General features: G+C 37.9%; 1 protein-coding gene across 1 annotated transcript in view; it reads right to left on the reverse strand.

The window, feature by feature from the left end:
• Positions 1–698: 698 nt before the first annotated feature.
• MCUB (mitochondrial calcium uniporter dominant negative subunit beta) overlaps positions 699–25,123 on the reverse strand; it is a 74,579-nt gene continuing 50,154 nt past the window's right edge. The window contains exons 2-8 of the mRNA XM_070948452.1: positions 11,357–11,432; positions 10,176–10,346; positions 5,039–5,143; positions 4,642–4,802; positions 3,690–3,893; positions 2,249–2,365; positions 699–1,027 (exon numbers count right to left, since the gene is read on the reverse strand). Of these exons, the coding sequence (XP_070804553.1) occupies positions 950–1,027; positions 2,249–2,365; positions 3,690–3,893; positions 4,642–4,802; positions 5,039–5,143; positions 10,176–10,346; positions 11,357–11,432 (912 nt within the window). The 3' untranslated portion in view covers positions 699–949. The remainder of the gene's footprint in view (positions 1,028–2,248; positions 2,366–3,689; positions 3,894–4,641; positions 4,803–5,038; positions 5,144–10,175; positions 10,347–11,356; positions 11,433–25,123) is intronic.

Consider the following 25,123-nt stretch of genomic DNA (forward strand, 5'->3'; position numbering starts at 1 on the left):
TTAAAAGGTTTGTTTAGTTAGAATATAGTCTATTATTTTACATTTAAACTGAGATCATCAGAAGATGGCGAATTAAAATTGTTAGATGAGCAGATCTATGAAATAAAAATCACAGCCAACAATTGCAGGTTCTAAATGGCAAACAGAAATACAAATTCTACATTAAAAATTGAAAAAGAAAACTTCTGTGAAGTTTAACAACTCAGGCAGAAATACTTTTATATAGCCTTTGAAATTGTTAGTTATTCTGCTATCCTCAGGGAGTTTTAAAAATAAGTTCAGGCTTGACATTGGGATAATAAAGGAACAGTTAATCAAAAGTTAGCTGTCTTTAGGTTTACATTCCATAATGGATGTTATAATGGATATTTTGTACTAATGGCTAAATTTTTATACTTTTGTTTCAACATAGTAATTGTCTTGTGAGAATCATTTTCTTAATCTGTACTGTGTAAATTGTTCCCCTCCCACTTTCCATGCAAACCAGCTTTATTGTTATTATTTGAGAAAGGTTAATTTGTGCCTGTGAAACCTGTTTTCATAAACCTTTCAGGTGCTATGCATGCTACATATGTAACTCATTACAGCATTGGAATATTTTGTGCAAGTGTGAAAGGAACATTTTCTTAACATCCTAAACAGAACACTCAGAAGACATCCAAAACTAGTATCTGTTTTTATTTAGCTCATTATGAAAATTACATTCTAATATAGGAATCCCAGAAAAAAACCATCCTTTAAAAACATTTTGTTTTATTAAGAATGGATTGGCCATCCAAGATTAAGATGATTATTCTTTCTAAACTTGAATATTGTGGAGAAATGATATATACAAAAGTATGATTTGGTGTTTTTTTTTTGTAAAGTCTTGTACATTTAGCTTTAATATAGTGGGTCAAAATGTCCAGTTTGTGATTTTTTTGAGGGAACAACAGGCTGAAACTTAAAATTAATGTTTGTCATTAATTTCTTGCACTGGAAGCTGTAATTGTAAGGGGTTTCTCAGTCGTTTCAAGGATTCTTCCACCTGATAGTGTAAAAGGAAAAAAAAGTTATAAGTTTATGGTTTAAATAGTTGTAAATCATTTCCATCAAATTCTACATTCTTTCGTTATGTATTTTGTTAAATAACCTGAATTTACATTTTATCTTAAATGTGACTCAATTACACTTAGATTTTAAAATTAGGAAACTGATTTAGCTAACAGGCAGCAAGACATTCTGAAATAAACTTTTTTATACATTCTATTCTGTATCTATGGATGCTGGACGTACTTAGCCAGAATACATATCCAATAAATTATTCTTCACTAAAGGAAAAACATAGAAAAGAATTAATTGAATTGTAAATCAATTGCAAATGTTGAATTGGGTTTGAAATATGCAACATGTTAGTTATACATGATTATAGATTACCTCTGCAGGATCTAGACCATAATTCTGCAGTGTGTTTCAAAATACTTAAAAGAGTAAAGAAGAAAAGGTCACAGAAAGGAAACGATTATACAAAAGTATATACACTGAATGAATGTGCTAAGGAAGCAAGGGAACCTGTGCATTTGTAATCATTTTGCATTAAATATACAGATGTTTGACAGGTCCTGACGCAGGTAAGTGTGCTATGTAGCATGGGATAGTATTTTCTCTGCCTGAAAAAGGTACCTTGACTGCAGTTATTAGCAGCTGAATTAGTCTGTGCAAGACAGACTTAACACTTTGGCTAGATTACCATTTCTGGGCTTAATAACTATGATTTTTGTGAACAAATGTTGTAACTGGATATTCTCCAAGCCATCCTTCATTAACTGGAAGATCTGAGTAAATTGGCAGGTTCCGTTTACAATCTACTAAAGCTAACCTATTAGCTTTTGCAGGCAGCAAAGCAGATAAACTGTAAGATTTCAAATTTTCATCCCCAATACACTAATTGCACCTGCTATAATAGATGGAACTGGAAGAACTCCCACAATGTAACACGATTCCTTTCCTTTCTTCTGGAGGACTGTGAACATGCATTTAAAGATTTACTTGTCAGAAGTTAAGATTAAACTCTTTTCCACACACAAGAAAAGGGAGTAAAACTGCCAGTCGTGGTTGCAAATAATTGACTTTGAAAACATATTGAAGCTCTTTTCCATGATCTCTTATGCATCCAATATCATGTACTCTCCTATTGTTGTTGTGAACCATCCAGTGTTGGGTGGGAAGGTCATATAAATCAGACAGACAGATCTAGGAGATTAATTACCTCTTCCAGGTCCTCTTTTAGCTTGTTATACAGAATCATATTGAAGTTCTGGCTTTTAGCTTTCCGGTGAAAATAATGAAGGAATTGCCTGTCTCGAGCATCTGGATAAATATAATCCTTAAAATGACAAGGGGAAAAAAACCAAGAAAAAATCAGTTTGATAACCCTGAATATCAATTAACCATACAGGAAATCTCCCCTGGCTCATGTGTGGAAGTCTGCAGAATACAAAAACTCTTTCAAGCTCAGTCCTTGATTTAAAATGAAACACGTGAGGCATTAAGTGGATTTATAGATTTCATTAAGCCAGGTTTTAATCATGATACGTAATAACCCAAATTCTAATTGTGCTCAACAAGGCTATAAGCTTGGTTATACAAAGTGTTTTGTAACAAACGTTATTTTGTGGTGTACTAGTTCAACTATATCTCAAATACTAATACCTCAAAATTTTAGAAAGGGTTTCTAAGGATTTACTAAGGATTGATTTGCATGATCAGGTTTCTGTAGAAATAATACTTAGTTTTTTTAAAAAAATTTGATTTATATGCCACCCTTCTCCGGAGACTCCGGGCGGCTTACAATGCGTTAAGCAATAGCTTTCATATTTTTGTATATTTATACAAAGTCAGCTTATTGCCCCCACAAACTGGGTCCTCAATTTACCTACCTTAGAAAGGATGGAAGGCTGAGTCAACCTTGAGCCTGGTGAGATTTGAACTTACAGTAATTGCAGACAACTGGTGTTAATCACAATGCTATCAGTCTGCTGAGCCACCAGGCCCTAACCTGGTTAACGTATCTTGAATACTAGAAAACATTGTTTTCAGGATATGGCAATGTGTGAAGGACCTTGGGAGACAGGGCGAAGAGAAGCTGCCTAGGGAATGGTCAGATAAGAGACAGCAGAGCCCTCAACTGTATAATGTGCATTACAAGGGGCTCAGAAGATGCTCTCCCTAGTTTATTAGGTTGTAAAGGAGCCAGGAAATTTTACTTTCAGGTTTAGCAGGACTTTCCTTTGATTCAACCTATTTTTCTTTAAAGCATTAGTGTCCCCAGATAATTGCATAAGAGCTGATATGTCTTTGTATTATTAAAAAGGCTGCTAATTAAAAAAAAGAACGGAAGAGACTAAGATAATCACTCCTTCCTGCACAGCATCCACAAGATACATAAACTGCATTATTTTAGGTAGGTGGTACATTATAATAAACAGGTGATTTTTCAGGCTTGCAGAACCTGAAGCATTGGTGTCTTTACTGATCAACTGAACTCTGAACAATTTGCAGAACTTTTGAAACTAATACCCTACAACTGTGCTCTCAAAGGAAAAGTTAAGGATCCTCAGCATAATACTTCAAAGCCTTGTGCATATACGTTTCAAATTTCAAGCAGTCGGAACCAATTTTTGTTTGTATCACCTTAAGAAGCTCCTTACCTGCTTAGTAAGTACAAAGTACGCATAGAATGCCATGGCACTTCCATAAGTGATAAAGTAAGTAACAGGTTCCATAATGTCCCATGAGTAGACCCACCAGGTGAGCCAAGCCAGGGCTCCACCCTGAGTAGACATTAAGGCTAAACCAATCCATAGAAGGCGAGAAGTCTTTCCATCAATATCTGCTGCAATTCTAGCCTTCATCTAGGAACAAAAAAAGCTGTGTTACATTCCACAGTGTTCAATTATGCTCCTGTCAAATGGATTTAGAACTGCTGTATTCAAACTGATACTCCCAACTGGAATTTGGAATTCATCCAAATACATTCTAATAATTTCTTAAGCATAAAGCTTCACATATAAATTCAATTCTAATATCAATAGCTACTACTTTCAAGGAAGATACTTCAGAACATGATCTGTGATGCAATTTTTTGTTTTTCTAGACATTCTTTGATAGACTTCCAAGCATTGTTTTACAATGATGTTATTCTCTGTAGATCTCATTTAGAAAAATGCAGCTATTAGATAAGAGTTATTTTTTTTACTGTGGGCACCATGGCACACATTAAAAATGAAATTGTTGCCTGCGCTCAAAATAAAGTATATGTCTACCCATACTCCTACATAACACACACATACCCATGCTACATACACATACATACATATATACATGAATCACTGTCCATTTTGAATACATATTAGAAAAAGGAAGCTTGAGAATTCACAAGGTTGATACTAGATAGAACAAAACTGTGACTGAATCTAGATGTTCTGCTTTGGATACCACGAAACCTCCCCCCAGAAATTAACAAGGAAAACAGGTTGTGAAGAGGATGTGTAGCGTCCCAGACAATAGTGCGGATTCTGCTCATGAAACAGGACAGATTCAAGATTTAACTTGCTGATTATCTATTTCCACAGGGCTGAATTTATTAAGAATTTTCCAAACCTGTTCTAAAGGGAGCAGTTCTTCCTTCAGAAGTTCCATTTTTTGCATTAGCTCTTTCTCTTTTCTTGTCTGGTGCTCTTCTAAGTGAAGGGCTACAAATAACTTATGGACTGTTGACTTGATGTCATCTATCTCTGTGGCATGCTCTTTGCTCATTTTATCTGAAAGAAGAGTGAAGCTTGTGTCATTACAATTACTATAAACATCCATATGCTCAGAAAATCTCCAGGGAACTTTCTCCCTGCGTATCCTACACAATTTGTCTTCCAAGTGAAGTCTCAGTAAATAAAGTGGAATTAATTTCTGAGCAGATTCTTGGGTTTTCACTGGATTTCAATTTTAAATAGTCTGATAATCCTTAAAGATTCAATTTCAGTGTGGTCATGAAGTTATGTACCTTTCAGTGGTGGATGTACATTATATTCTTCATTATTGACAATAAGTTTAAAATCATTCATTAGCAGAACTTCCATAGACACGGATTTTGAAATCCTGTTGCCATCTGCAGGAGAGAAAAGGCATTTCAGTCAAAGTAATAAAAGGCTACATGGATTTGTTTTAAAATATCTTACCATGTTCACTGCAGTCCGTGCTCTAAGCCAGCAGTGGTGGCGGTGGGTGGGATGGTTTTGTGCTCACACACCCACCACTTGCACAAATGGAGCTTTGCTCACTCACCACTTGCGTGACCTGGTTCCCAACCAGGTACCAGGCTGTGGACTGGTACCAGATCATGGACCGGGGTTTGGGGATCTCTGCTCTTAAGTAATCATACCTACAGAATGTTTACTAGATTAATTGGCTTTTACGCCAGCCCTATGACTAATGAAATCCATAATGTGAGCAAACATGGATATTGGCACCTTTCTTCCAAGACCAATAGAATTTCTGAAAGTACAGTTGCAAGAAAAAGTATGTGAACCCCTTGGGATTACGTTGAGTTTTGCATGAATTTGTCATAAAATGTGCTCTGAACTTCATCTAAGTCACAACAATAGAAAAACACAGTCTGCTTAAAATAATACTACACAAACATTAGATGTTGCCATGGTTTAATTGAACATAACATGTAAACATTCACAGTGCAGGGAGGAAAAAGTATGTAAACCTTTGGACTTAATAACTGGTTGACCCTCCTTTGGCAGCAATAACCTCAACCAAACGTTTCCTGTAGTTGCAGATCAGACCTGCACAACGATCTGGAGTAATTTTGGACCACTCCTCTTCACAAAACTGTTTCAGTGTAGCAATATTCTTGGGATGTCTGGTGTGAATCGCTCTCTTAAGGTCATGCCACAGCATTTCAATCGGGTTGAGGTCAGGACTCTGACTGGGCCACTCCAGAAGGCGTATTCTGTGCTGTTGAAGCCATTTTTTTTGTTGAATTACTTGTATGCTTTGGGTCATTGTCCTGTTGCATCACCCATCTTCTGCGGAGCTTCAATTGGCACACAGATGATCGTACGTTTTCCTGCAAAATGACTTGATAAACTCTGGAATTCATTTTCCCATAATGACAACAATCCGTCCAGGCCCTCTGGCAGCAAAGCAGCCCCAAACCATGATGCTCCCTCCGCCATGTTTTACAGTGGGGATGAGGTTTTGATGTTGGTGTGCTGTGCCTTTTTTTTCTCCACATATAGTGTTGTATGTTCTTCCCAAACAACTCAATTTTGGTTTCATCTGTCCACAGTATATTTTGCCAGTAGTGCTGTGGAACATCCAGGTGCTCTTTTGCAAACTTCAAACGTGCTGCAATATTTTTTTTGGACAGCAATGGCTTCCTCCGTGGTGTCCTCCCATGTACTCCATTCTTGTTTAATGTTTTCCTTATTGTAGATGTGTCAACAAAAATGTTAGCATGTGCCAGAGATTTCTGTAGGTCTTTAGCTGACACTCTAGGATTCTTCTTTACCTCATGAACATTCTGCGCTGTGCTCTTGCAGTCATTTTTACAGGACGACCACGCCTAGAGAGAGTAGCAACAGTGCTAAACTTTCTCCATTTGTAGACAGTCTGTCTTACCATGGACACATGAACATCAAGGCTTTTGGAGATACTTTTGTAACCCTTTCCAGCTTCATGCAAGTCAACCATTCTTGATTGTAGGTCTTCTGAGAGCTCTTTTCTGCGAGGCATGGTTCAAATCAGACAGTGCTTTTTGAAACCAGTAAACCCAAAACAGGTGTGTGTTTTTAAAGGGCAGGACAACTGTCAGCAACACATCCAATATCATCACACTGATTGGAGTCAAGGTTGGCTCACTCCTGACTCCAATTAGCTCTTGGAGAAGTCATTAGGCTAGGGGCTCACATACTTTTTCCTCCCTGCACTGTGAATGTTTACATGTTATGTTCAATTAAACCATGGCAACATCTAATGCTTGTGTAGTATTATTTTAAGCAGACTGTGTTTTTCTATTGTTGTGACTTAGATGAAGTTCAGAGCACATTTTATGACCAATTCATGCAAAACTCCACGTATTCCCAAGGGGTTCACATACTTTTTCTTGCAACTGTATATACATATGCATTGGCTTCACAGAATAAGAGGAATGAGTTCAACTTTATGTTCTTTATGCTGTCACCCATTTTGGTTTCTCTGCTCCAGGCTACTGAGGGAAAACCCAACATTTTCCTTGTGGTATAATTAAGAGGAATTTATGTGGTTTGAGTCTTGACCAGTAAAACTTGGTACTTTCAACTTCTATGCCAACTTGAAAGTTGGTGTATCCTAATCGACTGTTAATGTTCTTTTAAAATGCTATTTAATTTAGGTATTTAATATTGTTTCTATGAAGGAATCTCATCAGTCTGTCCTTATGGATTCCTTGCAGATACTGCAGTTAAGAGAGTTATGAAACTGAAGCCAAAGGCGAAAAAATGTCCAACTGTATTGCACATCCATGTTGGAAAGATTAACTTCAGTGGATGCTACAGAACAGAAAATTAGTTAAGGGGAGAAAGCCCAACAATAGAGGTTTTTTTCAGACAGTCTTAAAGGATAAGAAGGAAATATTTGAAAAAGCAAACTAAAACAATAGCATACAGAATTTTTTTATGCATTCAGATCTTTCTTGCCTACCAGTGTCATAAAAGGAATCTTGAAAATGGATATGGAGATTGAACTTTACAAACTTTAAGTTTGTAAGGAAACTTACAAGCATAGACTAATTGTCCAATTTTCTTTATTTTTTAGTTTCTCAGTGCAAGTGACTGTCTATTAGGAGTCTTTTTCTGATCACTTGCAATTTCATCTTTTAATTGGAGATATCTAGCGCTGTATATGAGACACATGCAAAATAATTCATGGGTAGGCATAATAGCTAAAGATAAAGATAAAAGTCCCTCACTTGACATGTCGTGTATTATTGATATCCCAATGGCATAAAACTTGAATCTTCCTCCACTGGGGCTCTGGTCTGCTGCCTAGAACTGCTTTCATGTAGAGAATGTAGCATGTGATGTCTGTAATCCAAGAACCATCAGAGTGAGATTACACAGAAAGTTGTATTTCACCGTGATGCAAGTGGTACAGTCATGAGTGCTCCAATCCTCATCATTCAAATGATATGAGCTAATGAATCAACCCAGCGTGCTACATGTGAGTCAGTGATTCTGCTTCTACCCAGAGCAGATAACCTTAGAGGTCTTGTCTTTCATTAGCTATATGTGAGTAAAGGGTGCCAGTGATCCGGAAGGTGAGATAAGAGGCTAGCCTTCTAATACAAGCCAAGGCAATTGCATCAAGGGAAGCTTTTCTTTGAAGAAGATAAGTTGCTCTGTAAAATCCGTATCCAAGCATGCACAAGGCTTATCAACATGCCACCTACCCTGGAGAACACTTTCTTGTTCAATGCAGATGAATAAGATGGGCAAGACAGATAATAAGGGGCAATCCCAACAAGTTTAGTTAGCCAAACTACCAACTGCTTAAAATAGGAGATCTGCATTCTCACTTTCTTCTGGCTACTATTGCATCCATGTAGAAAGCACCTACCAAGGCACTTCCAGCTCCTGGAAATGGATATTTCAGAGTTTATCATCTAGAATTCTCTCTACCAAGGGACTGTAATTGGTAATGATGTTCTGCTTCATTCTGGACAATACAGGCTAGCTGCTTGCCACCAATTGGTTTTACTGCACAAATGCCAACGTGAAGTTGGTCTGTCAAATATCTACTACCTTCAGAATCTAAGTTCTGGAGTTTATTGAAGGACTTTTCTAAACAGAGACAGAATCCGATTTAGCATAGCATTCTTTTTTCTGCTCAAAAAAATGTTTTGCAGAGAAAAAGTGCAGATATGTTTTCAGCCATGAGTCCCTAGATCCAGGTATCCAAAAGACACACATTTAATGGTTTTGGATGACTAACTAATGACTAACTGCTATTCAAGTAGCTAGTAAGTAGGTGGATCAAGTCTAAGGAGGAGCTAAACAACTGAAGAACCTTGAACAGCCTGCAGTACAGAAGTGAGCCTACACTGGAATTTGTCTTTTGATCTTGGACAAGCCCCATTAGTGTGTGGTTAGGGACAAAACACCTCTACTTTATTTGAAGTACAAACAAATGGAATAGAGGGGTTTTGTTTCAAGCTTGGAACTTTTTGCACACTTCTATAAAATGTGCACTCCGCTACAGAGTTAGATTTGCATCCCTAAAAATTCAATATAAGTGCTCTGCTTTTATATTAGCTCAATAGAACTCTGAACGAAGATGTGAACATTGGTAGTCCTCAACTTGCAACCATTCATTTAGTGACCACTTAAAGTTACAACAGTGCTGAGAAAATGACCTACGACTGGTCCTCACATTTATGACTTTGTAGCATTTGGACTCAAGTTGGGATCTTGAAGACTGAAGTTGTAGACCTGTTTTTAGCTAATCTCTATTCTACCCACTCTACAGTAGATGAAACTTGAGTAAACCTATTTGAAAAGAGATAAAAACTAAATATGTAGAGTCATAAAGTATTTTAACTTTGTTTTGACAGCAAGCATTTGTCTCATTTAATCACAAAAGAAAAATGAAACAAACAAACAAACAAACAAACAAACAATAACTGCATACGAATTCTGCTTAATTTCTTCAGGATAAATTGCTAATATTCTTATTTAATATATTTTCTTGCCTAACAAATGTTCTGGAATAAACACTATAAATGGTCTATTATTATCTCTATAACATACAAAGTTAAGAAGTTAAATTTCATCTAACATTAACCGCAGATGTTCCTAACTATGAGTTTTTTTGCCATCTGTATATTTCCTTCCACTGTCTTATTAAGAGCTCCCATTTATTTCATGCACCCCATTTTTTCCCTTAGTGGTGAGCCAGTGAAAGGATGAAAAATGGAAAGAAAGTGAAGGAAAAGAAGTAGCAACAGTGAGGGTTGAAGCAGATACATTTTAGTGGGTGTCCTGCCAGGATGTAACCTTGGCAGATTTCAAACATTCATAAGGTCTTCTAGATTTTGCAATACCTGGGAAAAGTTGGAACAAGCTTGATTTTCAAAGTGATATCAGCATTAGTACCTGTTGTGAAGACTTCTACCTTTTCAATTGCATTATCTTCTCTCTTTATGTCCTGTAAGAAGGTGCCCACAGTTGTTAGCATTGGCTTGATAGTAAACTGGCAACGTTCTTTTCTTGATGGCATTGTAAGTGTTATCACAGGCAGACCATATTTATAATGAACAGTTACTTCTGCAAAGATTAAAAAGAAAGGAAAAGATGTAGGTATATGAATATGTGTGGGGCATACACTTGCATACATATAAACACTCCTGTATAATCAGGTTTTGGTGGTGGTGTTTTTTAAACAGCTAGTCAAGAGTTGAGGAATATTTTGGGAAAATTATGAAATTCAGCATATATTTCTTTGTGCCATTGATAAATTATCTATGAGCTCTTCAGTGAAGAGTAACATTCAATAATTTAAAGACTCAAACTGAGCTCAGCCCCTGCTGACTATATGATGTGTCACGTAGTTTTCTTGGCAACAATATGGAAATATTTTGCTAGTGCTTTCTTTCACAATAATTTTTCAACTTCCTGGACTATCGTACCATCTGGTAGTCTTCCATCTAAGTATTAAACAAATCTGACTTTTAGCTTGACTTTCTTTTGGCTAAGTGTTGGCATATGACATGGACATGGGTGCAAGTAATGACATTATTCTGGAAGCACATAGATGTAAATAGATCTAATTTACAAGGAAATGAAACATGAACATTCAGGCTATATACCACAGTGCTTGCAGGAAAGAGATGTCTGTGGATGGACAGGAAATTGAATTTTACCCTAGCTAGAATTTATGTTGGAGTCAGGCCTTCATGCTAGGCTAGGGTATAATGGACTCTAAACAGACCTAGGATTTAAAGGAGGCAGAACCTGCCAGACGTTAAACTATTAGTCTCAAGGCAGTATTAATTTTTGCCTTGCAAGCTTCCAAACCTCCAATTACAGCACCATAAACTATTCATTTTAATCAAGAGATATTCATACCTGTGGTATAAAAAGGTATAAGCCCCTCATGAAAGATGAAGAGGGCACAAGAATGTTATTCCAGAAAGCAGTGAATATTTCAGAGCCAACATAAACTCTGCAGGATTCAAACTGCCTAAAATAAAATAGGAATATGTGGGGATACGCACCTTGAAATTGGTACTATTGGGATATTTGATATGAAGATAGCAATTAGTTAGAAACCATACCATCAGGTGGCACTAGAGTGCTATAGAGGGCTCTTCTGTGGTGCCTCAAATTTCCAGTTCGTCTCACCCACAGCATCTGGCAAAGAAGATTGATTCAGATATCATTGTGTTCAACCGAATACTTTCCCAATTATTTGGTTTTCTCCCATGGAATCCACTGTATGGTTCAGAAGACCAGATATCTATGAAGGATTCCCATTTTATAGCAGGATTTCATTAGCAGGGGTGTCAAACTGGCAGCCCGCGAGCATGCGTCACATACGGGCCACGCCTACCCAGCTCCACGAAAGGAAAAAAATGTTGGGATATGTCACATGACGCCGTGAGTTTGACACTCGTGCATTGAAGAAAGGAGGTTATAATGTTGTTGTGGTAATCAGCCATGCTACAAATCTTGTGAAAGCCAAACTTCTGGTGCCACATTAACCCATTAAATTACAAAGATTTCTGCAAAGTGATATAAAAGAAAGCATTCTAGGAAATGATGTGCAAAATATGACATTAAATTAATACAGGTATTAAATTAATACAGACAATTTTTTCAGATCTTATTTAGCAATAAAGGGTGATTTAAGGTCAGTATAAACTGTGATGATGAAAGCAATGACAAAATGTGCTTTAGGTTGAAACAGATTTTTCTCCATTATTCTACTGTGTCAAATTAGATACAGGTAATCTCCACTTAGCAACAGTTCAAAATTATAACAGACCTGCCCAGAGTTACTTACAACCCAGTTCTGAAGTTCCAAAGGTTGTACTTCCTGCAGTCATGTGACTGGGGACTTGGCAACTGACTCATATTTATAGCCATGGTCATTTGACTGCAATTTTCAGCATTTTTTTTATTGCTGGTTCTGATATTTCCTTCCGGTTTCTGGAAAAAAGCTCCACTGAAGAAAACAGGTTCGTTTAACAACCACACTGTATAGGGTAAACCACAACCACCAAATAAAAGGTAAAATCAGGTGTGATCATGTGGTGATCTGTTTAATGACTGCCATGACTTATGACCATAATTCCAGGCTCAATTATTGTCTTAAGTCTAGGACAACCTATACATTGTGTATAGCAAATTTTAGGCATTACAAAAAATATATCAAGTCCTACCTATGAAAAAAAATCACTTTTCAAGTTGGGTCATTATAACTGTATTGGATTTCCAGGCCAATGTTCAAAAGGCCAATGAGAGTTGTAGCCCAAAACATCTTGAGTACTAAGGTAGGAAAGATTGCTGCATGATTGGAATATTCAAGTTAATCCAGTAAAAATCTGAAATAAGCTTCTGGAAAACAATTGTACTAGAGAGAAGCTGTTCCATTCACAGATAATTAAATTTTTCACAGAAAGTTGCTTTGGAAGTGTAAGGAGTCAAATGACTTGAATGCTGCTAAGCAATTTTTCTTCTCATTGAATGCATATTCACAGCATCATAGGTTAGAAAGAATCTCAAAGGTTATCTAGCTCAACTCTCTGCTCAGTGAAAGAATTAATAGAGTGCCTCTGATAGATGACCTCTTCTATCTATAAAATAAAAAGGCCCTGAAGGATCTATTTTACCATCCGATGAGAAGAACAACAATAGGAGACTGCACAATGAAAGGACAAAATTCAACATAACTTAAAATTGAAAATTACTACTGAGGGTTTTTTTTAACAGCTAAACTCTCCACAGAAATATAAATTAAGCACCTTTTCCTGATTGATATTTAATAGAAAAAAATCAGGAGCCTGGCAGCACTTTTTCCAACTATTTTAATGAAGTATAAATTCTCAAGGATTGCAGTTCATTTCATCTGACACTCACTTATAGCTTTTAATAATTTTTTTAATCAGGCACTACCAGACTGATTTTTCCCCCCACCATAGACTAACAAGACTTTTCTCCTACAATGCTTTTAATAGAAACTCATAGTTTCTGCTTTTTGACTCAATAGCCAATTTCCTAGGTTTATAGTATCTTGCTGTCAAATTTAATATAGGGTTTTTTTCATTTCATGCTTATCATCTTTCCAAGCAATAACCCATTTTTCTAATTAAGGAATGTAATAATAAATCCATTTGCTTTATGTAATTCCCATAAGGGTTAAGCTTATTTATTGCTTGTGAATTGTGCATAAAGATACACACCACAATTCATCATCTTGAATCTGATTTACAGTCTGCAGCCTCAAAGCATAGCATTTGAAAATTATTTTGAATGCCAGTATAGAACCCAAAGAAGAAACCGTATTTTATAAATGTAGGTAGTACCATCTCAACTACAGTTAATGGAAAATGCTGTTTGGAATACAGGAGATCTGCAGCTATGTAGAAGGTTGGAATAATCAGTGAATAGCATCAGTGCTGGTTTTATATACCAATCTCTAAGATACCGCTTCATCCTATATGATAATTGTAGTGTTTGTAATGTTTCCTATAAAATACAGCAAGATTAAGGACAAATGAAGATTAAAGTATTATTTTTCTTACAGGACTTTTACTAGCTCATTTTACACCAACTTTTCTAGAGCTCACATTTGCACATGTTATATGTTAGATTAAAATTAGGAAAAGAATATGTTGAGGAATTGCATAGCAGCTGTCCAAATGAAGTCAGTGACACTAACACAAAGTTGTATGTATGTACACACACACGTCATAAGAATGTATTTTAATTGAATTAACAGCCTGTAAAATAAAGTACTCATATTGATCTCCACCTATATGTACTATCCATTCCTTCACAGACTATATTTTATATATGAAACCATACAAATGTAAAACTTTCCCCTCTCTTTCTTTGGAATGGGACAACATGCTGTGGCCAATCCTGCACAACCATATTGCCACAGCCAACTTGCTGTGGGATAACTCAACATGATAAATGTTATCCACCACTGTTTTTTAAACACTGCTTCCATTGACAAAAAATGGTAATAATGTAGAAGAAATAGTGGACGACAACATTTACTGTGTTGAGCTATCCCACAGGGATTATCCTGTGGCAAGTTCTCCTGTAGTGAGTTGTCCACAGCGAGATGGCTGTGGTGAAATGGCCATCCTAGATTGGCTGCCATGAGATGGGCACAGCAAGTTGGCCACTGCGAGAGAGCCACAGCGAATTGACACCGGCAAATTGGCCGTGGCGAGTTGTCCACAGCAAATTGTCCTAGATCCTTCTTTCTTTGTGTACAAAGGCAGGCAGATGCAAGATAGGAGAAAAGTTGATGAGAAGGGAAGGAACAACTGGACAAAGACGGAAAGAAAAATGAGAAGACCTGTTTATGGATTACAAAAAACGTTAAATTTGCCAGGCAATCAGAATCTCCTAATCACAGCTAATCTTCAAAGCAATCTTCAAAGCTACCCTTTACCCCACCTTTTGCAGCAACAAGATTTCCACTCCTTAGTACCTCTTGAAAATTCCTTGTTTTTAACAGCTACTATTCTTATCTCCAAATTAAGTCTCTCAGTTTTCTGGTAATTATAGCAGATCATCATCCCAGACTCAAGGTCTGCCAATCCCCTACAGAGTGAGGATGGAGATTTAAACAAAATTGGCTGGGTTATATGCTAATTGGAGTGAATTGGATCTCCAATTTCGTTGTACTTGTCTATGCTGCACAGGAAGAGTTTTACTTCTAATCACAAAGAGCCCCTGTTGGCGGAAAAACTTCTAATTATCTAACATTTTGCAAAAAAAAGCATGGTAAATTTGCTGGGTAAGCAACTCTCACTCAACCTTAATTCTACACCAAACATCTAAAATTTGCTTATTGATTTACCCCCACCATATTTCATTTGGTCCATACTCTGCAACCAATAACTATCATTCTACATTTCATGTTGAAAAGGCACAAGCCTTTTATGACTTAGGAAATGAAAACAACCAGAGCATTATTACGTAATTAAATTTTTACTGCCACTGACTTACCTTCAATATTGCAAATTCAATACCTTGTAAAAACCAACCACTTGATCTTACAGGAACAGTACAAATACAAGATTATATCAACAATAAATTTATCAGCAGGATAAAAAGGCGCGCACAACGGCGGGGTAAAGATTCCTACAAATGTTCAGATAATAGGATTTAATTGTAACAGAATTCTGACCTCAAAGCTACCTTTAAGTGGTTCATTGCCCCCTACTTTACTTATTCACTGGGATACACTTATACCCAAATTTGATTTTGAATGTAAAAATTGGAACTGTCTCCCAAGAAAAAAAAAGGATGTAATTTTATTGCATGAATATTGTAATCATGGGAAATGAACATCTTTGCACTAAATATTGGGCTTCCTCAGAGATTTATTATTTATTAAACATATTTTTATGGCTGCCCAACGGAGGGGCGCAGTGGCCTAGAGATGGAGTTCTCGCCTCACAATCAGGCCGTAAGTTTGATCCTAGGTAGTGGCAAATATTTCTGTTTCTGGGCGTAATTGTCTGTTAATTGTCCACTGAAAACTCCGTGTAGGCGTCAGGAAGGACAACCAGCAAGCAATACTCCACCCTGATGCAAGGGATTGCAGGATCGTTAAAAGGGGGGGGGGGAAAGGCTGTTCAACTCATATACAGTGACTCTGAGAGGCTTACAAAATTAAAGACAACACAAGATCACTTCCAACTGCTGAAGGTCTTAGCCATGACAAAAATTAAAAATAACGTAAGTAAACTTGAGCCAGTCAAAATTTTGATATTTAAAAAACAAACTAGCACCTAAATCTGAAGCCTCCTTTAAAGTCAGCATTCAACCAAAACATCTGTTCAGCCTTTGAAACAGATCTGATGAATACTGGATGAATACTAAGTGCCTTATTTTAATACGGAATCCAATTAATATATCATGAAAGATACAGAAAGAACCACATCCATGCACCACTTGCCCTATTTCAAATGCATGTTCTTGGCTGACAAATATAAACCTGCCCTAACATAGAGATCATACAATATGTATCAGGAGTTACTTATAAAATGCACATAATAGCTAGAATGATGAAGGGAGCTGCAGCTCAAAACTCTTGTTTTAATAATATTAGCCACAAAGGGATGCCTTCTGGGTTTTTTGCCGTCATAGCCTAAAACGGTTCTCATCCTGCAATGTCAAGCATCTATAGAGGTATTTTCCACAGCTTGAAATTCTGCATTGATATGCTTTGGATAGTATGGGTGCCATCATATTATTATCCAAATTTGAGGAGGGACACTTCTGCTGATCTACTGAAGTGCTGTGACCAGATCAAAATACAAGCTTCTTCTCTTGTCTGGACTGACTTGTTGAAGTCTGCAATTTGTATTTCTGCAAATTGAAACAATCATGTTACTTTCTACCCCTTGAAGTTTCACAGAAAATGGATTTAACATTTTCATGGTATGCTTCTGGAGCACCTGAAAAAGCTTGGAGGTGTAACCTAAGCACGTTCTAGAACAGGGGTGTCAAACACAAGGCCCGTGGGCTGGGTCTGGCCCGCAATGTGGTTGGATCTGGCCCACAGGGCTGGCCTGGAAAATATAAGGGGCTGGCCCATGTGGCTTTGGCCCGGTCTACCCACGTTGCTTTGGCCCAGTCTACCCAATGTGAAGAGGAAATCGGGCCAGCGTGGCTTCGGCCCGATCTACCCAATGCAAAGAGGAAACATCGACCAGGGTTTCAATCTGGTCTACCCAGTGCGAAAAGGAAACATGCCAGCAGTTTGGGGAGTAGTATCAAGCTGGCCATACCCCCCACCCAGTAGGCCTCAATCCCCACAAGATCAACCACAGCCCTGATGCAGCCCTCAATGAAATTGAGTTTGACACTCTTGTCCTAGGACAACTTGCTACAACCAATTCACCATGGCCAACTTGCCACTGTCAGCTTGCTAACACACCTCTATCAACTGGCTGGCGCCAACTCAATGTGGGACAACTCGACACAGCCAACTTGCTGTGGGGACAAATTATTGCAGGCAGCTGGAGGGAGAGTCGATCGGGCAAGTGAGCGGGAGGGCAGAGCCCGCAGGGTGTGACAAGAGGATGACCACATTGGTAGAAGAAGAACTGGGCAGGTGAGTGAGCAGGTGGGCAGAGCACACCTCTACTGGGCCAGGCTCCATGCAGAAGAGGCGGTGGGGGCAGTAGTGGCAAGGGTGGTTGGAGGGAAAGCTGGGTGAAGGAGCAAGCAGTTAGGCAGAACTGGGATGGTGAGCAAATCGATGAGTAGAGTGCACCCCTACTCATCAGACTCAAGGTGGAAGAGGCTTGGTGAACTCTGCCCACCCACTTGCTTGTCACACCCTGCATATTCTGTCCATCCCATGCATTCTGCACACACGCTCACCTGCTGCATCCCACCCACATACTCTGTCCATCTGCTCACTCACCTGCTGCATCCCACCCACATACTCTGCCCACCTGCTCACTCACCAGTTGCACCCCATGTGTTGCGCCTACTCCCTCTCAGCTCTTCCCTCCAGCTGCCTGTCACCATTGCCACGTCCAGTCCCCACTCCTGGTGTTCGTCGCGTAGGCACCACACACTGCCCCCTCACTCATATACCCCACCACTCTACCACCCGCTCGCCGCACCCACTGAGTTCTGCCCACTCGTGCTCTTGCCCGCCCACCTGGCTCGCTCTCTCTGGCCACCCATGATGAGTTGCCCTCACAATGAGTTGACTGTGTTGAGTTGTCCTGCGGCAATCCTGCATCAAATTGGTGGTGGCGATCTGGCGGCGATGAGTTTTCCCATTCCGCTCTCTGGGATCTCTTCTTTCTCTTTTTGTAAACAATCAGCATGTAGAGCAGTGGTTCTCAACCTTCCTAATGCGGCGACCCTTTAATACAGTTCCTCATGTTGTGGTGACCCCCAACCAGGGGTCGGTTCTAATTTTTTTTACTACCGGTTCTGTGGCGTGGCTTATTTTGTGGGCGTGGCTTAGAGGTCATGTGACTGGGTGGGCGTGGCTAGCTGGTCATGCGACTGGGTGGCCATGGCTATGTGTATAGGGACTACTCAGAGGGCTGAAAAAAGTCATTTCTGACAGATCCCCGGACTTTTGACTGGTCCTCACACTTATGACCATCCTCACATTTATGCCCGTGCAGCATTCTTAACAACCATGTCACTCATTTCACAACTGCTTCTCTTCAACATGGTGATAAGATAGGGCAAAAAACGTAAAATGTGAGGACAGTCGTAAATTCGAGGACTGGTCAAAAGTGCGAGGACCAGTCAAAAATAACTTTTTCAGCCCTCTGAGTAGTCCATATGCATAAAAGGATACAGCAATAGAGAGGGATGAAGGAAGGGAAGGGAAATTAGAGTAGGAGTGAAGGTAAGAGAGGGAGGAAGAGAGGAGGAGAAGGAGAAAGAAAGAGGAAGTAGGGAGAAGAAGAAGAGGGTGAGGAAGAGAAAGTAAGAAAGAAAGAAAAGACAGAGGTGGTAGGTTTGAGGAGAAAGATTGCTGTACAATAAAAAAGATGAAAGGGAAGAAAGCCAACCCCAAACAAATATAAAGGTATTAAGATAAAGAATGAATTGTTGACTTCCGGTTTCCTTGTCTTCGGCGACGGCGGTGCCTTTTGAAGCTCCGCCAGCCCCGCTGCCTGTAGAGCCGCTTCGCGACCCAGAAGCGGCTCGAAAACTTCAAAATCCTCAGGATTGCTGAAGTAGAGATCGCAGGGCACAGGTCGAGCCCCTGTAACCCCCCAGGGAATTGTTTCTGGGGAGAGAACAGGCGCGGCTCCCTTCCAGCCTGCTGAAACTCCGGGCGACGTGGGACGATTCTGCTTCTGCAGAACAAGCCGGCTGCAGGAAACTCAAAGCGAAAAGAACCAGCCTTAATAAAAAGCGAAATTACCTGAACCCTGAAACTTGGAAACGCAAGTATCAGCGCTTTGTTGACTTTTTAATCTGAGAAAAATGCGAATGAGTGAAAGTGCTTTGAAAAAACATGGCGCTCAGCCTTAGAGTTAACGAGCCAGCGAGTGTGGATTGGTGAAGTTATCTTGCTTTGTTACAAAGTTTCCAAGTTGCTACAAAGTTGCTTTGCTTGTAATAAGAGAAACAAGCGAAAAATTTCTCCTTTTTCAATACTTGACTTTGCTTTACTTTAGCTTTTACTTGATCAAATCTGGGGGACTTTTTTAGAAGTTTTTGTGCAGGAGGGAAAGGAAAAGGAACTTCCCTCTTTAGAAAAACTAGATTACGTGGCAGGATGGCTTCAAAGAAGCAGGAAGGGAAGGCAACAGGGGGGGGATCCCCCACACACAAACATGAAATGCAGTTTCCCCCTGCTCAACAGCTACAGATTCAGAAAAAAGAATTTGATGTGGGAGATTTAAAAGAATTTATTTCTAAAACTTTGGATGATAAATTTCAAAAATCTCAAGAGGAGATAGATGATAAACTTCAAAAATCACATCAGGAATTTATGCAGGAAATTAATGAAGTTAAAGATATGGTGAAACAGAATCAAAACAAGGTGACCAAAAAAATATCAGAAGTGGCATCTGGCCTGGCAGAATTTATCGGGAAAGTTGATTTTAAAGTTGAAGAACTTAAATTAGAAGTTAATGTTAAGATGAAAGACAATGATTATAAAATTGTTGATGTTGACAATAAAATGCAAAGAGTTGAAGACGAGATTGTCATGATACAATTCAGGGCAATGGAGTTTGCTATACGGCTTCGAGGAATTCGAGAGGAGGAAAGACAGGATTTGAGACAAGTTTGTTCTGAGGCCCTGGCCAAGATTATACAAGTCAATCCTGATGTGGTTTTTCACAAAATAGACAAAATTTACAGAGTGAATTCTTGGGTGGCCAGACAAAGACAATTACCTAGAGATGTGGTCATATATTTTACAGATAGAGAAATAAGAAATGATATCCTGCAAAAATCCTTTTACACTTCTGTGCAAGTGGGGGGCTCACGAATTGGAATTTATAAAGAATTACCTCCTAAAATGCTGAAAGCTAGAAAAGAATTTGGTTTTCTTGTTAAGGAATTGCAAAATTTACAGATACCTTTCCGGTGGGACGCACCAGCTGGTATAATTTTCAGATATAAGGGAGAAAGACATCGTTTGAATACCGTGGAGAAGGCACAGCACTTTTACACTACTATTCTCAAGGAAAGAACACCATCTCCACGTACATCTACAGTTTTGGAGATTAAAGAGAGTGAAGAGAAGCAACCTCAACGAGATTTGCAAGGACAGTCTAAGCAGGATTTAGAGGAAATGCAAGGCGCAGAAGGAGGTTTTTTAGATGAGCCCTTGCTGGAATCTTCTCCAATTTTGGATTCGGTTCGGATGATTGAAGTTAAGGATCAACGTATAACTCGAGCTCAATCTAAGCTACTTAAACAAAAGCAACAACAACAACAGGAAAGGCAAGATAAGGAGGCAGTTAAGAGTACTGCACAAGAGACTGGAGCCATGGGGGGAGTGAGATCGAAGCTTTCGGATGACCTTCAATTATTCTGCTCCTTGCTCCAAAAAGAGGGAGATGATGTTTAAGTGTTTATCTTGGAATGTTAATGGGTTGAATTCAGTACAGAAAAGGAAGAAATTATTTACATATTTGAAACAATTTAATAATGATATAATTTGTTTACAAGAAACGCATATCACAACTCAAGATCAAAAATATTTGATAAACTCCAAACTAGGAACACATTTTATATCTTCAACTTTGCAAAAAAAGAATGGTGTGGTTATTTATGTAAATAAAAAGTTAACAGCTAAAGTCATAGAAGCAGATGAAGATGGTAGGTTTGTAGCAATTGAATTGCTTACAGCAAATGGCCAAATTCTTCTGATTGGAATTTATGCTCCCAATCAACAACAGGACCATTTCTATAAGATGTTACATACTAAAATACTGCAATGGGACTACAGATCTATTTTAATTATGGGAGACTGGAATGGAGTAATTGATTCTAAATTAGATAAAAAGAGTTTGGCAAAGTCTAGGATCAGATTACCACAGACCTTTTTTGACATGAAAGATATGGAACTAAAAGATGTTTGGAGAATACATAATCCAAAAGAATTGGACTACACTTTTTTTTCTGACAGACACAGATCCTTCTCTAGGATTGACTTCATTTTGTTGTCAGATGATTTACTTGTCAAGACAAAAAGAACAAAGATTTTTCCAAGAACTTTGACTGACCATAGCCCAGTATGGATAGAAATTGAGATGGATAAGGTTGAGAGACGTTCTTGGAGATTAAATGAGAACTTGTTTAGATATGAAAAAAATACAACAGAACTTAAAAAGCATTTGAAAGAATTTTTTGAAATAAATTTGAATAAAGGTACCCCAATTGAAATTGTGTGGGACGCAAGTAAAGCTTATATGAGAGGGGTACTTATCTACATGAACTCTAAACATAGACTATTTCGACAAAAGAAAAGATCTGAATTGGAAATAGAAATAAAGAATAAAGAACAGTTACTTATTAAAAATCCAACAGATGAAAGAATAAGCAGTGCTATAAAACTTTTGAAAGACCAATTTCAAATGCTTATGGCGGAACAAGTTGCAACAAACTTACAATATGCGAAGCATAATACATTTTGTAACGCTAATAAACCGGGCAGATGGTTGGCTTACACATTGAGGAAAAAACAAAGTATACGGACTATTGATAGTATTGATATTGGAGGGAAAGAAATTTTTCAACAAAAATTAATTAAAGAAGCTTTTGTGGACTATTATACCAAACTATATGCCAAAGAGGAGGTGCAGAATGGACTTATAGAAAAATATTTAAACGATAAAAGAGTTACAAAAATTACTGATCAACAAAAGGAAAGAATGAATTATCCTATAACAGAGGAGGAGATAATAGTAGCAATTAAACAGTTAAAAACAGCCAAAGCTCCTGGCACGGATGGTTTGACCGCAGTGTATTACAAAACTTTGCAAGCTGAAATGGTGGAACAACTCAGAGATTTATTTTGCAATATTCAACAAGGGGGTAAAATACCCCCATCATGGACAACAGCTTACATATCTTTGATACCAAAAGAACAAGTCGGTCCTAAAAAACCAGAGAATTATAGACCAATATCTCTTTTGAATACAGATTATAAAATCTATGCGAAAGTATTAGCCAACAGGTTGATGCCAGTAATCCAAAAGGTGATTCATGATGATCAAGCGGGATTTATCGAGGGCAGACACATGAAGGATAATGTAAGGCAAGTAATAGATTTATTGGAATATCTTGAGAAGAATAAACAGATTCCTGCAGTGCTGGTCTTTTTGGATGCAGAGAAGGCCTTTGATAGAGTGGATTGGAATTTTCTACTAAAGACTTTAAAAAAGATGGATTTTGGGGATCAATTTATACAGGCGATTTCAGCAATTTACCAAGAGCAAAAGGCACAGATCATTATTAATGGAAGTTTGACAACAGAGTTTAAAATTGAAAAAGGAACAAGACAGGGATGTCCGTTGTCCCCACTTTTATTTATTCTAACACTAGAAGTCTTGTTAAATACAATACGGGACTCTAATATCTTGAAAGGTATAATGATTAGGCAAGAGGATTACAGAATAAAGGCATTTGCAGATGATCTGGTTGTTACCCTATCACAATCAATGGAATCAATAATCCTGATGAAGGACATTATACAAGACTATGGTAAAGTTTCAGGTTTTAGACTGAATCCAAAAAAGACTAAAATGATAGCTAAAAATATGACACAAGATCGTAAACATGAGCTTGAAAGGAGGGCAGGTTTTGAGACTGTACCTAAGGTAAAATATCTAGGAGTTCAGGTTGCAGAATCAAACATGAAATTGTTTCAAAATAACTATGAGGTGTTGTGGCGAGAGGTGCAGAAAGACATGGAGACTTGGAAAAAACTGCAGCTGTCTCTACTTGGAAGAATAGCAGCAGTTAAGATGAACATTTTGCCAAGATTTCTTTTCCTGTTTCAAATGATTCCGGTGCTTAAAAGTGATAAACAATTGAACGTCTGGCAAACTGGACTCAATAAGTTTGTCTGGAACGAGAAAAAGCCGAGAGTGAAATTGAAAATTATGCAAGATGTTCCAGAAAGAGGAGGTCTTAAACTTCCAAACCTACAGTTATATTATGATGCAGCAGCTTTAACTTTAACAAGTGATTGGTTTGGAAGGAAAAAGACTGGAATATTGAATGCAGAAAGTTTTGATCTTGAATTTGGATGGCATGCTTACTTATTCTACGACGACAAAGTTGATAAAGTATTTAAAAGTCATATACTTAGAGATTCTTTGATGAGAGTTTGGAAGAAGCACTGACTCAAATGGGATTATAAAATACCGCTATGGCTGGATCTTGGTCATACTTTGTGGAATACAAATATAATGTCACTCGGGGGGGTTTTATACAAAGAGGTTCTTTTTACAGATGCGGGCAGATGGCGGCTGAAGACATTGCAGACACTGTTGGATGAAGGGATTAATTTAACATGGTTACAATATAATCAATTACAATTGAGATGGAAAGAGGACCAAAAAACTGGTATTATGTTGCATGAGGAAGAATTGGTTAGACATATAAAAGAGAAAGGTCCAATGCATATCAAAAGGCTTTATAATGTTTTGCTAGAAAGGGATTCAGAAACTGAATTAGTTAAAGATTGTATGATTAAGTGGGCACAAAATTTTGAAGAACCAGTGATGTTGGAAACATGGGAAAAAATTTGGGTTCAGAATGTTAAATTTACACAGTCGCAGAACCTGAGGGAAAATTTCTATAAAATGTTTTATAGATGGCATTTAGATCCCAAAAAGTTGTCATGTATGTACCCTAATGTTCAGCCAAAATGTTGGAGATGTGAATGTTTGGATGCTACGTATTATCATGTTTGGTGGACCTGTAGGAAAGTTAAGGCTTTTTGGATAAAAATTTGGTGGGTCATGCAGAATGTTTTAAAGAAAAAAATACAATTTTCTCCACAACTGTTTTTATTGGGTATAGTTAAGGGTTTTACATTGGGTGAAACAAAATTGATATTGTATATGATAACAGCAGCAAGACTATTGATAGGTAAATACTGGAAGAATGAAGCTTTGCCCACTATTGAGGAATGGACTTTGAAGATGGCCAGTTTTGCAGAGATGGCGAAGATTTCAGCATATTTAAAAGATTGTTCACAAGAGACTTATGAGTGGGAATGGAAAAGGTGGATAGAATATGTTCAGAACAAATATCAAACCAGAAAGTATCAAATAGCTTTTATTTGAAAATAATGTATTAGAAAATTTTTTAATGTAATGAGATAAAGAGAAAAATTATACAGGGGAGGGAGGGGTTCAAGTTTACATATAAGTGTTATATTAGGGTTCTTTATGAGTATGAGTATATTATAGGGAAGTCTGGGGGGAGGGGAGGGTTAGGGAGGGTTAGGGAGGTTGGGAAGTTTGGGGGGGAGGTGGGGGGGGAAAAAGGGGTGAAAATGTAATTGTAAAACTTTTGCAATAAAAAAAAAATAAGAAAAAAAAATAAGAATGAATTGTTAAACTTTAAAGAATAAAAGAGAACAAATAGGAATAAATAGCAATAATTAGAAACACACATACAAACATACAACGTATTTTCTTTGAACAGAATATTTGGCCGGTTCACAAATTTAAACAGTTGTAGGAGGTTAGCACCCACCCCTTTCCTAGAAGAATGAGATATTTTGGGAAATATTAAAACGGCAGAATATTATATTTCCCTGGATGAGAAATGGAGAAGCATATTTTACAGACAAAGCAGCTCCCACCTTCCTGCCCCCCACCCTTTGTTAATGG

The sequence above is a fragment of the Pituophis catenifer genome, unplaced genomic scaffold, assembly GCF_029215685.1.
Source record: "Pituophis catenifer annectens isolate HBS135680 unplaced genomic scaffold, rPitCat1.0.hap2 SCAF_8, whole genome shotgun sequence".
In the NCBI taxonomy this organism is placed as follows: domain Eukaryota; kingdom Metazoa; phylum Chordata; class Lepidosauria; order Squamata; family Colubridae; genus Pituophis; species Pituophis catenifer.